Source organism: Narcine bancroftii, chromosome 9, assembly GCF_036971445.1.
Source record: "Narcine bancroftii isolate sNarBan1 chromosome 9, sNarBan1.hap1, whole genome shotgun sequence".
Taxonomy (NCBI): domain Eukaryota; kingdom Metazoa; phylum Chordata; class Chondrichthyes; order Torpediniformes; family Narcinidae; genus Narcine; species Narcine bancroftii.
Window position 1 is genome coordinate 27,421,106 of NC_091477.1, and position 16,815 is coordinate 27,437,920.

At 38.3% G+C, this 16,815-nt stretch overlaps 1 protein-coding gene across 6 annotated transcripts in view; it reads right to left on the reverse strand.

Moving 5' to 3' along the window:
- ankhd1 (ankyrin repeat and KH domain containing 1) overlaps nucleotides 1–16,815 on the reverse strand; it is a 173,703-nt gene that overhangs the window by 42,646 nt on the left and 114,242 nt on the right. For all 6 annotated transcript variants that reach the window (XM_069898568.1, XM_069898567.1, XM_069898566.1 and 3 more), the window contains 4 exons: nucleotides 16,003–16,130; nucleotides 15,735–15,878; nucleotides 11,979–12,084; nucleotides 240–971 (listed from right to left, as the gene is read on the reverse strand). In XM_069898568.1, coding sequence (XP_069754669.1) covers nucleotides 240–971; nucleotides 11,979–12,084; nucleotides 15,735–15,878; nucleotides 16,003–16,130 — 1,110 coding nt within the window. The remainder of the gene's footprint in view (nucleotides 1–239; nucleotides 972–11,978; nucleotides 12,085–15,734; nucleotides 15,879–16,002; nucleotides 16,131–16,815) is intronic.

Sequence of the window (16,815 nt, forward strand, 5' to 3'; positions counted from 1 at the left end):
AGCCAAATATGCCCCTCATTTATCTTTCAGATACTATTTGAGCTTCACACATACAACTTTCAAGGGTCAAGAGCTATTAGAAAGCTGGCTTAAAACAGCATTGTACCTTGCAGTAGTCTGAATCAAACATTGCATCTAAAGTTGTGTTCTCAAAAAATCTAACAAATATCCATTTGCACCTAAAAGCTAGTAGATGTGAGCAAAGGCAAAGTATAAAAGAGGACCAATTCTCAACCCACCTGCCATGATGTCATCAAGAGTGTCAGTTAGCGTCTGTGCTGGAGTTGCAACCATTAATCCATCAGGTGCTTGAGCTAAGAGTCCCTGTCCAAGTCCAGCAAGTTGTGCCTGTCCTAACAAAGGCTGGTTCACAATTACTCGCTGTAGATCGGGTACATTAGTGATAGGATAAACAGAACTAAAGTTTGGAGATACTTGTGTTGCTAAAGGTTGAATAGGAACAAACCCCATTTGGGTTGCAGGTGGCTGCTGCTGGCCATCTCTGTGCAAGATGGTGTCCACCTGAGGCAACTTTGAAAAGTCTTCCTCTGGCAGACATTCACCAGTCCCCACCTGAGAGAACAGTCCTCCATGTGGGCATTGCTGCTGCCGTTGCTGAAGCGTCTGCTGTTGACCCTTGGCTTCCAAGTATTCTTTGGTAAACTGCTGCTGAGTTTTCAGCTGCAATTCCCTTTCAACCTTTTGCAGCTCTTTCAAAATCTTTTTCTTCTTCTGTACTTGCTCTTCTCTGCTTTTTTTTAATTCTTCTATCTTGTCTTTGGTTAAAGTGTCTCCCTGAATCAATTCTAGTGACTTCAATTGTGCCTTCTCAATAGCGTTTATTCTTTGTCCCAGCTCTGTCAGCTTGCCTTCCGTCTCTTCCACAATGCATTCTAAAGGCTGGTACTGGTGGAAGGGCTGGACATCCTGTTCCGCTACCTGCAGGGGACTGGACGTCTGCTTGGATGTACCTAAGCACACGAAAAATGTTTGAAAAAATGCCATGCAAAAATTACTTACCCATGTGAAACCAGTGTAAACTTTTCACCACATTGTGGCTTTTATTCAGTCTAGCACTGAACATAAACTTTTCTATATTTTCTTTGTTCAATCAAATGAAGAATTTGCATTCCAGATATCAGTTTTGTAAGTTTTCGGAAATTATTTGCCTTTTTTTGTCAGAGAAGAAATGGGAAAGAAAAAAGGTTTTGACCATAGAATTTCAAGAAAACCCTAATTTTGGATATAGGGTTAAAGTACAATTATAATAAAAATGCTGAGGAACATTAAGACATTTTTTGTATCATACTATTGATGATATTGACAACTGAATTGATAATTCCTACCCCAATCTGAATTCTATATACCTCTTTCCCGATTACTCTAAATATTATCTAAATTGATCTTCAAATAATTGTCTCATAGAACAACTATAAAAAACTCCCATCCAAGTAATTAACTTTTCTGAATCACATTTAAACTGATTACCATTCGTCTTTTGCCAAATGCTAGACTGGATTAAATTTTATGTGGTGTACCTAAAGAAATTGTCTTAAGAAATTACCATAACTTAAATTTTTCAATTCCAAAGCTTTAGATTTTTTAATCTGTATTTAATTATGAATTGCAGAAAGTTGATAATCAAATTAATCATGATCAAAAGATTGTGAATTTTCTTATAGAGATTCTTGATGTCTTTTAGAGATGTTTCTGAATGAAATTTTAAATATTGCAATTTCTGTCTGCTCTCAGCCAGTGCTACATGGAAAAAGATTTCAATAAACTTGTAACATGCAAATAACGTTTTTTTTTGTAAGATTGCAGCTTAATTTTCCTTGATAGTTCTATTGTTTCATGCAGCATTGCTGAAACAGAACTAAACAAGTTCCAAGCTTCATTGCTGGTCCTTATGATCTCTGCATACGCAGTAAGGTTAGGGGGACGGAGTCTCCTTTTGCTCTATGAGGCTGTGCAGCCCAAATATACCAATTAACCTACAAATCCCATACATTTTTGGAGGGTGGGTGGAAACTGGAGCACCCAGAGGAAACTCGTGCAGTCACTGGGAGATCACACAAATTCCTGACAGACATTGCCAGATTGTAGGAACATGCTTCAGCACAACTTTGTGGGCCAAAGGGCCTGTATTATGTTGTAGGTTTTCTGTGCTTCTATTCTATTTGAACCCAAGTCGTTGGCACTGTAAATAGTGTTGCACTAACCTATATAGCCTCAGAAACCCAGCTGAGTAAAAGGGGCCAACAATTAGTTATAGCCGCCATTCTTCACAACTTGCTGGGAAGGTCAAATCCACCAACAAAACTTAAATAATCTCTAATGGCCTTCTGCCCACATTCAAAACACACTATTTATTCATTAACATTTCAAAATGCCATCTTCCTTTTCCATCTCCTCCAGCACTCAAATTGTCTGCATTTTCTAATTCTGGTCTCCTGAACATCTGATTTTATCTCTCCACCCTGATCTACTTCCATTTTTCCAAAATTCCTTCCCAAAACCTGTCCTATGTTCTCTTAGTAAAAGCTCGATGGCCAAATGTTGGACATCTGACATCAAACAATGTTTCAGGGAAGCGTCTTCAGAAATTTTGCGACATAGAAGATGCTACATAATGGCATATGGGCTTTTACTAAAAATAAATAATTGGGCAAAGAGGAATTTTATCTTCATTAAACTACAACAATATTTTGGATACAATACTAATTAAATAATGATACAATTCCAAGAAGATGGGTATTAAATGCTTATTATGCTTTAAATTTTATATCACATGCCAAAGGTAAGTACATTCATTTTATTTCAATACTTTTCATTTTGACTGGAGTCGTGGGGGGGGGGGGGGGAAAGAGGGGGGAAAAGGAAGAGAGAGAGAGAGAGAGAGAGAGAGAGAGAGAGAGAGAGAGAGAGAGAGAGAGAGAGAGAGAAGTGCAAAAGCAATGAACAAAAACAATTATGGTAGTTCAAAACTTGTCATTTTTACAAATGGCATGTTAAAAAAAGATACAAAAACTTCAGTGCTGCCTCAGTTGTATGGTCTCAGGATCAACTCACTAACATTCATTCATTGGGAAAATCTGAAATTATTATACAAAGCTTATTTTCTTTTGTTTAAATGTTCATTGTTTTGAAATATTGGTTCCAAGGGCCAGCAAAGTTTTGGTGTCATTAAATGGCTTATTAGTATTACAGATCCAAATACAGCAAATTTCCTGAATACTTTTTGTTTTACAAAAAGCAAATCATGGTAGTATCTTAATAAACAGAGTTTATAAACAAAGCTATTGGATAATCTTTGTAATGTGCCAAAAAAATTTATTTGCCATAATGCATACAAATAACCATGTAATATTTGTAAACTAAGATTTACAGTATGTGTGCTTGCAGAAATGGCAAAAGAGATGGGCACAGTTTATCTGGAAGCCCTCCAAGAGTGATACATAATGGATTTTTATTTAGAATTGGAAAACTGCTTTTTACCATGTCTCAACAAAAACAAGGAACAAATAAGAGGTGTTACTTTAAATTCAACCATAATTTCATTATCTTGCAAAAACAATAAAAAATGGCAGGGGTCAAAGCAACTGAGTTTTTCATGGAACTAATCGCAAGTAAACATTTTGTTACATCAAAAAAAATAATGTAATAACCTAAAAAGTAGTGAAGACATTAGAATCATGGATTGAAACAGCACAGGTAATATTTTGACTCTGCAGCTATTGAGATTAAGTTTTCAAATAATTTTTTTTTAATGGGATAGCTCATTCTAACATGGTTGCAATCTTTTGGAGAAAATATTTAAAATGTTCAATTCTTCACATGAGAAATTCAAAATTAGATAAAGAAAATCCATGCAGTTCAATTATAAGCATCATCTTCACTTTCAAAATCGATACATTCACTGGGTAAATGAATGTACTATTTACAAGTTGAAGTTTTTTGCTTGGTACATTTTCTTTTAAGAACATTATAGTGTTTGGTACAAACCTATAATAGACCTTTATAAACCTATAAAGTTCGTTGACCACAAAAAAAGGAAATTTTCATCAAGGCAGATTATGGATTCCTGTAATATTATGAGCTGAACATCTTGAAATGGAACTGCAAAAGGCTGCCTTTATGCCATTGTACCAATGTGATAACAGTTGTTACCTGCTGTCTGAAATCTTATGTCCAGGAATGCAAGATTTGACACATCAGGCAAAAACCAATACAAGAAACTGTTGCAACTGCTATGAACAGTTTTCCTATGAAAACAATGCTTATTTGATTGGGAACAATGCATCTTGATTGGTGGGGAGTGGGGAAGCAAAGGAAGGATAGGGGGGCACAAGGAGCGAGCAGGGGCACAAGGAGTGGGGGGGGGTGCATCTTTTAAAATCAATTTACTTAACAACTTTGCACAAAATTGACTCCGTTTAAATGTGAGCATTTTGAAGGAAACACACAGTTGCATATCAAAGCTGGGCCTCCATTACATTGAGCATATCACGAACATTTATGCCCATCACTGTGGGGTTCTCCTTCCAGAAAAAAAAACATCTTTAATTGCTTGTGGTTAAATGCAACCAACACAGCTGGTCCAGTTGTCAGTGCTGACATGGTGGACTGTTTCTGTACTGTCAACCTGACTCAGAATTTCAAGAATATTGAAAGAATGGCCCTCAATTGTCAAAGCCAGCAAATCCTCAGCTGCAAATCTCCTAATCTATGCATATGTTCAAAATTCAAGGTGCAGTACTAGCCACCAATCTAGAACTTCACGAAAATGCTTTAGGCAACCAATCACCATTCTTGGCTGGACAAGAATTTACATAGGGTATGACATTAGGTAAATACCTCGATTCGCTAACAAAGTTTAATAATTGGGCCAGCAGCCAAACATGTGAACCTTTGATCAAGAGATGAGTTCAAGTCACATTGGAACAAGCAGAGAATTTAAATTCAAGTTATTAAAAATAGCTGGAATTAACAGATATAAATAACGTAGTCTCAGTAATAGTGGCCATGAAAGTCCTGTATCATAAAAACTCATCTAGTTAACTCACTTCTGTCAGGGGGGCAAAAATTACTTTCAACTCTAAATCCACCAGTAACTCAATTTTTATGGTCAATATCAAGCATGATCACTTTTACAGTCTCAATTGTAAATCTGGGCCAATCTCTTATAATACTAAATACCTTGTTTGTTTTTCAAACAAGCCCCTGATTGTTTTCTATCTTTGCTAGTAAAAAATAGAAACCCACCTTTGCTCTCAATACAAACATTTATAACACTTCGAATATGCATCTTTTGGAGGGGGCCAAACAAATGTAATAAGTAACTACATGTTCATCTTCATCAATATCCTCCACAAGTTATTTAGGGTTCAGGTGCGCCCCTTTCTTACCACCCCCTCTCCTCACTTCACCTCCAAAATCTCAATTATAAAATGCTCTCAGCTTTAAATTACATTAAGGCATGCCTTTCCACCTGCTTATTCAAACTCTCCAATATTTCTAAGACTATTCTGAGTAATTTTACACACTCTGAAAACTGTCCTACAGATTGTATTGTAATGGTGCTAAGAAATCCTGTAATATCATATCCATTACATGGCTTAAAACTCCATATACCCGTATCTTGCATTTATCTGAAGTTGTAAATAATAGTAACCTTTCTCCACAACATGCTAATGAGGTTAGAAAGAGAATAATGCAGCTTAACACAGCATTAAAAAGATGTTGCGGGTGGGGGGGGGGGGGGGGGGGTGGGCTTCAGGTTTCTGAATCACTGGGCTCTCTTTCTGGGAAGATGGGACCTGTCTGACAGGACAGTTTGCGGTTTGCATCTGAACTCTGGGGGATTAATATCCTTGTGGGGAGGTTTGGTAGTTGCTGCTCCAGAGGAGGAGGGGTGGTGTGTGTGTGGGGGGGGGGGGAAGAGAGAAATTTAAACTAGATTTGCAAGGGGGTGTGAACCAGAGTGCTTGAGCACATGGGGGAGTGGAGGATGAAAAAGATGAAGTGAGGATTGCATGTAACGTCAGAAGTCAAAGGATTATACATAGTGGAAATTGACTCAAGTGCATCTATTTCAATGGAAGTATTGTTGGAAAGAGAGATGAGCTTAGAGCATGAATTGGCACATGGAATTATGACATTGTGACTATTAGTGAAACTTGGTTGCAGGAGGAGCTGGACTGGCAGCTCAGTGTTCTGGGGTCCCTTTGCTTTAGATGCAATAGAGCAGGAGGGATGAAAGGGGAGGAGTGGCATTGCTCATCAGGGAAAATATCTCAACTGTGTTCAGACAGGACAGACAAGAGGCTAAAGCTGAGGAAATGGAAAGGTATGATCATACTCATGGTCAGCGAGAATTGGAAGTGAAAATCTGTAGGGATCCCAGACAGCTTAAGGAAACAAAGTTGTGATAGTTGATTTTAACTCCCATATTGTAAAATGGCTAGATGGCTTGGAGTTTTCTAAAATATATAGAGGTACCAGCTGGAGAGAGTGCAATACTGGATCTCCTATAGGCGAATGAGACAGAATTATATGTAGGGGAACATTTTGGGTCCAGTGATCTTAATGCCATTAGTTCCAATTTAATTATGGATAAGGATAGGTCTGGACCTTGGGCTGATATTCTAAATTGGAGAAAGGCCAATATAGAGGAAATAAGAAATTATTTAGAATGCGTGGATTGGGATAAATTGTTTTCGGTCAAGGATGTTTTCCACAAGTGGAAAGCCTTCAAAGGCAACATTTTGAGAGTTCAGAGTTTTTAATGTTCCTGTCAGGATTAAAGGCAAAATTAACAGGCACAGAGAGCCTTGGTTGTCGAGGGATATTCGGGATCTAGTTCAGAAGAGAGAAGAGTATAGCAGGTATAGGCAACATGGGGCAAATGAAGTAATTGAGTATAAAAAATCCAAGAAAAATCTCAAGAAAGAATCAGGAGAGCTAAAAGACTAGAAACGTTGGCAGACAATGTGGTAAAAATCCTGAGTGCTTCCACAGGTATATTAAGAGCAATTGGATAGTAAGGGACAAAAATTGGTCCCCTTGAAGATCAGAGTGGTAAGCTATGCATGGAGTCAGAAGAAATGGGAGAGATTTTAAATGGTTTTTTTGGATCAGTATTTTCTCAGGAAACTAGCAAAGGAATTAAGGAAAACAAGCAGTGAGGTTATGGAACCTTTACAGATTAAAGAAAAGGAGGTGCTTGCCATCATCTTAAAGCAAATAAGGATTGATAAATACCCAAGGCCCTATTCCCTCAGACTAGAAATTGCAGGAGCACTGTCAGAAATATTTAAAATGGCCTCAGCCACAGGTGACTGGAGGTTAGCTCATATACCCAGGATATACCTGACATCAGTAGTAGGTAAATTATTGGAAGGTGTCCTAACAAATTGGATACACAAGTATTTGGATAGCCATGGAGTGATTACAGATAGTTAACATGGCTTTGTGCGTGATCGGTCGTGTTTAACCAACCTTGTACAGTTTTTTTTGAGGACATTACCAGCAATGTTGATAAAGGAAAGATTGTGCATGTTGTCTACATGGACTTTAGTAAAGCCTTAATCAAGGTTAGTCAGAAAGGTTCAGATGCTCAGTATTAATTGTGAGGTAGTGAATTGGATTTAACATTGACTATACAGGAAAAGCAAGAGAGTGGTAGTGGATGATTGCTTCTCGCACTGGAGGCCTGTGAATAGTGGTGTGGGTCTGGGATCAGTGCTGGGACCATTGATGTTTGTCATCTACATCAATGATCTAGATCACACGTCAAACTCTGGCCCGCGGGCATATAATTATATTTGGCCCGCAAGATCATATTAAATATATATTAGAGTTGGCCCACTGGCCGCCACGCCAGTATAGTGCATGCACACTGAAGGTGAAAATGAAGATGCCGGAGGTGTGGAGGGATCTCAAAGTCCCGAATCCCGGGGATCGGAGCGCTGCACTCAGCCCGCCCGGCTCCCGGACACACAGACGCGGCTGGAGTTGGGGACCATCCTCGCTGGGTCTGCGCTTCAGCAGCGACGCCGGACCGAACGTCTCGTTGGCGATGCCTCCCCCCTTGCTCCGTGCGCGGCGGACCCTGCCTCCCGCTCATTTTGTTGGAGACGAGCCCGGCGCCGTGAGATCGCAGTTTAATCCCTCTCCAACCATGGGAGGGGGGTGGGAGCAACGCGCTCTTCTCAGCCAATTCCTCCACCGCCCCGGACGCCGGCGTTTCAACGGGAGGTTCGGGTGCCTTCGTCAGGCGACCGACCTGTTGGTCCAAGACAAGGGGAGAGCGTACAAACTCCACACAGACAGCACCTGAACTCGGGTGAACATGGAGCTGCGACCCCACATTTCACATCAGGACTGTGTGTAAGATTGGGAGCAGTGAGACGGAAGCTTATTTTGTTCCTGTGATTTAAGCCTTTCTTGGGGTGGGTGGGGGGGTGTCCTTCTCTGACCACTTGCCTAACAATTAACCTAATCAGATGTGGAGTTACCACAATACAACAGTTCTCAACCTTTTTCTTTCCACTCGCGTCCCTGTGCCATTGGTGCTCTGTGATTAGTAAGGGATTGCTTAAGGTGGTCTGTGGGTGGGAAGAAAAAGTTTGAAGACCACTGCTTTAATCATCCCTCATTGACTCATCATGTGCACGGTTTCAGACGCTAAAGGAAATGGGCCAATGACAATGACAATGAAAGAGTTTATCCAAAACTATTATTAAACATTTATTTTAATAAGAAAAAGTTTAACATTACATATGTTGAAAGAAGAGAAAACATGCAGATGTTGTTGAAAATTTTCAATAAATATTTAGTTCGGCCCTCGACTTAGTCCAAGTTTTTAATTTTGGCCCTCCGTGAATTTGAGTTTGACACCCCTGATCTAGATGATAATATGGTAAATTGGATCAGCAAGTTTGCCCATGACTTGAAGATTGGAAGCATTGTGGACAGCAAGGAAGCCTTTCAAAGCCTGCAGAGGGATCTGGACCAGCTGGAAAAATGGCATTTGAAATTTATTACAGACAAATGAGAGGTGTATTTTGGAAAGACAAACCAAGGTAGGACATTCACAGTAAATGGAGTGGTAGAACAGAGAATCTGGGAATACAGATACAGTACATAATTTCCTGAAAGTGGCATCACAGGTAAATAGGGTTGTAAAGACAGCTGTTGACATTTTGGCCTTCATATATCAGCATTGAGTAAAGGAATTGGGATGTTATGGTAAAGTTGTGTAAGACATTGGTGAGGCCAAATTTGGAGTATTGTGTGCAGTTTTGGTCACCTAACCTCAGGAAAAATTGAAAGAGTGCAGAGAAGAGTACTAGAATGTTGCCAGAAGTTCAGGAATCAAGTTAAAGTGAAAGGTTAAACAGGTTAAGACTTTATTCCCTGGAGTGTGGAATAATGAGGGGAAATTTTTTGAGGTATTCAAAATTATGAGGGGTATAGAGTAAATGCAAGTAGTCTTTTTCCACCAAGGTTAGGCGAGATACAAACCAGACGACATGGGTTAAGGGTTAAAGGGATAAGTTTAGAGGGATCATTAGGGGGAACTTCTTCACACATGGGAGTGTGGAACAATGTGCCAACTGATGTGGTGAATTTGGGCACAAGTTTCACATTTTTAATAAAAAATTTGGACAGGTACATGGATGGGAGTGGTGTGCAGGGCTATGGACTGAGTGCAGTTCAGTGGGACTGATCAGAATAATAGTTTAGCACAAACTAGAAGGGCCGAATGGGCCAATTTCTGTGCTGTGATGTTCCATTGTTCTCTTCTTTCCTCCTAGCCTCAATATTTTGCAAAACTTTAACAAAACAAAAACCAATACAGGGAACAGCAAGTTTCCCCATTTTATGTCAGGTATATTGACCAAATCAGTAATAACCATATCAAATGAACTCAAATCCCTAACATCATATTCTTTTTGAGAGAAGTCTTCTTAAGTACAAAATAAAAGTCTAATCCAACCACATCCAATTTCAACCAAACCCAACTTGCCAGAGTATTTCCACTATTTGTGCAATGCTCCATCTGGCCAAACCCAATGATTATCTTAAATATTATAAATATAAACATCCTATCTAATAAATGCATCTAAGATTCTTAACTTTCTTAGACCTATCTTGCAACTAAATCATCCTGAGCTTGATGAAGTACTGAGCCAGGATGCCACAATACAGCCCAAACCATCCTAAATCTAAACACTTTCATTAGAATATGCACCCATGCAAAAATGAACATGACCTATAGATGGGTCTTAGATCAGGTCGGTTCTATTGTTTAGCTTGCTGCTCTTGAGAACTGACAGGTTCTACTCCAGTATTACTCATAACCAGACTTGCTGGTCATGTACAAGAACTGTCAACCACAAATCTATCCAACTCAAGTATTGGATCAATTGTGGAAGATGACTCCTTCCTGCCCATCCTCTATCAAGATCATCAAGTACCAAATTATAGGTATCCTGTTTCTTTCTTTCCTGTCTTTCCAAGTAGTTTTTATCTATAGTTGATAATTACTTGAGAAGCAAACTTCAAGCCTGCAAGACAGAGAAGACCACTGAAAATTCTCAGGAGTAGCAATCTGAGCAACAGATCGAACCAGCCAATATTTTGCTTATCACAGCATGAACACCACATTTCAGTTTGAGATGTGGCATTTTGTGAAAACAGCTCGTCTCTCCAATATCATTGAAAGATCTATGCACATGGTATTTCATGGCCTTCTTGAACTTAATACTTTTGAACAAATGCTAACATGAACAAATCTTTAAGTATATTCAAAGTAATTCAGGGATTCACCAAGGTGCCAAGGCAGAAATGATGGAGAGGTAACTATCTGTGAGGTGATTATTTCAGATGGAAAGCTTTTGGCGATCCTTCACTAATGCTTCTTTCACCCCACCATTAATTGTATTCCATTGTTTTAGCATTGTTGAATGATCTTTGAATAACAGCTTGAAACACAGAAACAAACTTGATCTCGCAGACATCCAAGTCTACTTTAATGTATCTGGCTTCCTCATCAACATGTAGTTCTTCATTTGACAATAAGGGAGACTGCAGCCCCCTTTGTCAAAAATCCACCCCATAGTTCAATCCTGCAACTCTCATGTAAACAGATAGAAGCCTTGCCTAAACATAGTCAAGGTCTGAAAAGCATGCCTGAAAAATATTGGACTCTTCTAAAACACCCTCAAGATATCCATTCACTGGGATTTTGACACAACGAGAAATGGGATTAAACTTGGCTTCACATTTCAAACCAAGTCTGGTCCTAATAGGGATATTAAGGAGCAAATGGGACAGTCACCTCAGACTCTTATCAAACAATATATTCACTGGTTAACCCAATAACATGCTAAGTAAATCACAACATCTCCAAATAAATCTACCAACATAATAAAAGATTACCTGCGCAAAAGGAAAACTAATGCTTTCAAAAATACTGCAAAGATACAGGCAACCCATCAAATGTTAAAACTATGATTTCATGAAATGTTATCTTCAAACTGGTGGCAGTTTATAACAAGGTTTTATCATTCCATCACCCCACCAGTTAAAATTAAGACATGGAATCTGTTTAAACCTACTAATTGACTTAACTATTTAATAATCTTCAAAAGTTGCATGAAACCATTTTTTGACAGAAAATCTTCCTTTAAAAAGGAATATAACAGCATTCAATCTTTTGCTACCTCCAATATAGTTATTTAAATCATGCAAAACCACTCAATAATTAATCTTGCTTCAATAAAGTCTGTGTGTATGTTATAAAAATCAGTAATTAGATACATTTATTTCCCATATTTGGCTTTATTGTGATCTTCTTTGAAACTTGGGATCCTAATTGTTAGAAATCGGGAAAGGAATTATAAACTTATAATCTACAGGAACATACATTAATGCCCTCCCCCAACCAATGAAAACAATCAAAACCTCACCTTTATTAATTACAGAAAGAGTAGTTCCACCAACATTCACTGGAGATTGGTCTGGCTCCTGAGGTGGAACGACCATAGCAAGTGCTTGCACTGGTACCCTAGGAGCCTGGGAAAATAAGAAACAAATGCATATAGCTATGATCATAAATTTAAAACACTCATCCACAAGTAACATTTTCAAATAGAATTCAGATTATTCAAAGTTTCCAATCATTAAAGTCCAATTTAGCAAGAATCAAAATAAATCATATTATATCACAAACCTATTGCAACTGTGCCAGATCTTAGGTCATTTGGACTAGACAGAATAACAGTTTGACACAGAAGGGCCGAACAGCTTGTTTTCTGTGCTGTAATGTTTCATGGTTCTGTCAACTTTCTAAAAAAATAAGTCTATAACAATTTTCTTACTACTGTGGACTTAAGGCAGCAGACTGTTGCTTATGTGGTAGAGCACTTTAAGTCTTTGTTTCATTATCTGCATTATCTGTCCTGTAACAAACCTTCTCAGCCAAAAACAACAGAAAGAGAATAATGTGGCGGAAGGGTGCAGCCTCTTCTTCGTCAAGAAGAGCAGAGGAATACAAAGTCAAAAGATGATGAGGGTAAGGGGGCATGCATTTAGAGTTGCACATTCCAAGAACATTACAGATATAAAGACCTCTGAGGCCCAAGGCAGGAATAAGGTGCTTTCAGAGTCCATAAACGTGACTTGCATGAACATCATTGAGCCATTCTCTCCAACTGAAGACAGCAACAATACATTCAAATTGAAGAGTAGTTTCCACATTTGGCAAATGTAGTGAAACAAACTTAGGAGAATGCAAGTTCGTGATTAATTTTTTTTTAATAGAAACCAGACCAAAAGGATGAGTAAAGACTGAAAAAAAAGTTCCCAATATGGGAATATTACAAAGATCACAACAATATCTATTGAGTGAGGATGCCCACTGCAGCTTCATTTCTGGAACTAATTGCTTTGTAACAAAAAGCCACATACAGCATCAAGAGCTTTTCTCCTACACGGCCCCCTTCACCACCCCTCCAAGACATTATGATCCCAAGGACCTGATGATTTTTCAGCTTTGTGCCAGATTTATGCATTTGAAATGGCACTTCTGGTTACGTGATTGGTGCAAACTCCCATACGACGAGATGATGCAAGTTGTGATTTAATTGGGGTTTGTTCCCCAAAATCTCCTTGTTAGGTCTTCACTCCTGTTCAGGGACCTACTGTCTGGGTGTGATGAGGACAGCCCTGTACAGGCTTTAAACAGCCTGTTAAAGAGGCTGTTTTTTAAAAAAAAAACACCTTTGAAAAACACTGTCGTGAGAGAAAATGTTTGACAGTCAGAGATGCATTTATGGTTAAAAGTGCTGAATTACACAAAGATGCCACATATTACTTTGGAGACTTTATATCTATATTCCCAATATATATTGGAAGCCTATAATTTCAAAGCAACTCAAATGTGTATAAGAAACAGTACACATGACTCAAATTTCAGGGCTATAATTAGTGGAGCACAGCACAAAAAAAGACCAGTTCTTGGATCCCAGCCATTTCTACTCTATTAATAATTCAGATGAAAACACTGAATAAATGAATCCATGTTTCATAATACAAGTGAAACACAAAAGACTGCAGACCCTGTAATTGTAGTAAAAACACACCAAAATGCTGGAGGAACTCAGTCAGTCTTTCAGCATTCATCGGAGACTAAGATACATTGCCGATGTTTTGTGCCTGAGCCCTTGTAGCCCGAAACATCAGCAATACATCTTCATCTCCAATGGACGCTGAAAGACTGTTGTCTTCATAATACAAAGCAAGTGGGCAAAAATAAATTAAGGATACAACAAGAATGCATGATATGGGAAATTAGTTAAAAATATGACAGATGGAATATAATTTGCAAAATATGAAACTAGCCACTTGCGTTTTTAAAATTGGTCTGAGATATTACTGCAGTACAACTCCGATTATTTGAAATGGTCAGGGCCTGCCCTATTTTGGATAAATGATATTTTCAGATAACTGGTCATTTTTTTTAAATCAGCCTTGTAGCAACAGCAAATCACTTGTAACAGTGATTTGCAACAACAAACAACAAGGGGAGGCTTTTTAAACATGAAATACTGTTTAATTCTCACCAAAAAGCAACCTGAACAAAATAACAAATTCAACACCAAAAACTTGCAATTCTACTCAGAGATTTTTCCAAAATATTTTCAACCTATGGTGTCAGTTCAGCTCTGAAAAAAATTTCGGGTAACTGAGGATTTCTGAAATTGTCAATTATCCAAAAAAAATTTCAGAGCCGAACAAACGTCACTTCCGGGTCCATAAAAAATTTGGATAACTGAGGATTTCAGGTAATCCAATTTTAGATAATTGGAGTTGTACTGTATTTTGATGGCTAATTATAACAAGCAAAGGTTTGACGTCAATTAACAAGCAGACTTCCAGAGATTAAACCCACTGTAGTTCAGAGCAGCCATTCTCAACTGTTTTTTTCCCCAGCTACAGCCCTCCAAGATCTGCTCTAAATTTATAGGTCCCCTTCCCTGTGAAAGGGTCAAATTTTAGTTTTTTTCCCATACTTCTCTCCTAACTACTACATAAAAATATATTTATGCTACGTGAGATAAAGAGAAAACAAAGATTTTACTTAAATATGGTGTGGTCCCGAGAGAGCCCATTGTGCCCCTTGTGAGAATGGCTGATTTAAAGCACTTTATTCTCCTTGCCTTGAAGAATACTCATTAATTGAATTAATTTCTTAGATAAGCTGGCTACCCTGAAAATAGAGACCAGGTAGACAAGGGCTTTTTTTCTTGAACTAAGAAGAGTGAAGGTTGATTGCATTTAATGCTTAGTAATTGGAAAGGGCATAGCAGGCTTGATATTGTGCTGGCCTGTCTTGAACTTGGGGGAAATGAATCTCAATAAGGGAAGAGCCATTTTGGAACCTCCTCATTATTTTTTTGTATTCTCTTAGTGATGATTCCTCAGGGTCCATGTGCACTCAAGGCAACAACCAACAGGTCTTTACATTACGAAAGGATGTGGATATAGCATGGAAACGTGGTACTATAATAGAAAACTAGCGTGATTTAACTGAATGGCAGGGAGGCACTTGAGTCAAATGCCCCTTTGCTGTTTCTCATGTTTCAGTAAAAGTTATATTCTTGCAATTTTGGCAGGGAGGCACTTGAGTCCAATGCCCCTTTGCTGTTTCTCATGTTTCAGTAAAAGTTATATTCTTGCAATTTAGTCAAATGCCCCTTTGCTGTTTCTCATGTTTCAGTAAAAGTTATATTCTTGCAATTTTGGCAGGGAGGCACTTGAGTCCAATGCCCCTTTGCTGTTTCTCATGTTTCAGTAAAAGTTATATTCTTGCAATTTTGGCAGGGAGGCACTTGAGTCAAATGCCCCTTTGCTGTTTCTCATGTTTCAGTAAAAGTTATATTCTTGCAATTTTGATGCAAGCTGAACAAAACATTATAAATTGAGCAGTTTAAAGTTAATGTAGTCCAAAAACATAACCAATTAGAATGAACTGTATTTAAAAATGCAGAAACAAGTAAAAATTAACTAAAAATTCAAACTTTGACCAGAATGCGGTTATCATGTTTAACTAATATTTTACTCAGCTGTGTTCACAATTAGTTTTTTTTTCTAAATTTCATGTGGAAAAAAACAGCTTAATCATTTTAAATTTTCAATACATTGAAAATAATTTGATGCCTCACCTGAGACTGATCATGAGAAGGTGGTGTGAGCTGAGCCACATCTGGTCCTGGTACAGGCAAGATGTTGTTTGGGTAGTCTAGCAAATATGATACCACATTTGTATGCCCCCCTTTAGCAGCTTCTATGAGCATAGTGGAGCCATCCTGAGGAATACAAAGTTAAGCCAAATGTTTTCACTAAAGAAAAATTTAGTCAAGGACTTCTTGTGCAAAAATTCCAAACAAACTATAGTCCACAAAATTTGCTCATTCAGCACATTTTCAATACCTTCAGTCGGTGTGTGGGATCTGCTCCGTGTGCTAAAAGGAGTTCAACCACAGCAAGATGTCCTCCAGCACATGCCAAGGATACCACTGTATGATCATTGTTCGCTGTAGCTCTGTTCACATTTGCTCCTGAAAAGATATGAAGAGCAAGCATGAAATGGAGGAATTGTGCTTGTTCACATATGCACAAAGTATCATGTCAATTCCCTATGGTAGAAACATTTCACTTGGTTCATTAATATCCTTTAAGCAATCATGCCATTCTAACCCAATTGCAATTCGAGATCCCTGGCAATATGATCAATTACTAATTACCCTCTGAAATAACCCAACCCTCGACGCTACTTGACAAGCTGTCAGGGAAAATGGTTGCTTTGCAATAACATTTAAAATATCTCCTCACTCTTCTGCAAAAATTTACTATCAGTTCAACTTTTTTTTACTACCTCATCAGGCACCAGGTTATCTTAGTGGCTGAAGAATTGAAACCTGTCTGACTGCATCATTTATGACACAAAATCAAGAGTGATTTGAAGTGACATGCATGTGTGACATGCAGGAATAGAAAAACCCTCAAGTTCAGTCAGATCCTCATGTCACCAGATAAAAAGACACATAGAACGCTTCCTTTGTGGGCCAAGACATTTGTACGGATGGAGAGGTTATCTCAATAGTTGGACAACAGTTCAAATACTACAAACAGTTCTGGTCACCATAATTAAAGAAAAAAAATTGGGAAAAAAATGTGATGCCAGTACTTGCAAATTATAGACACAAAGAAAACTTTAAAAAAAAAACACAAGGCTATTTTCTT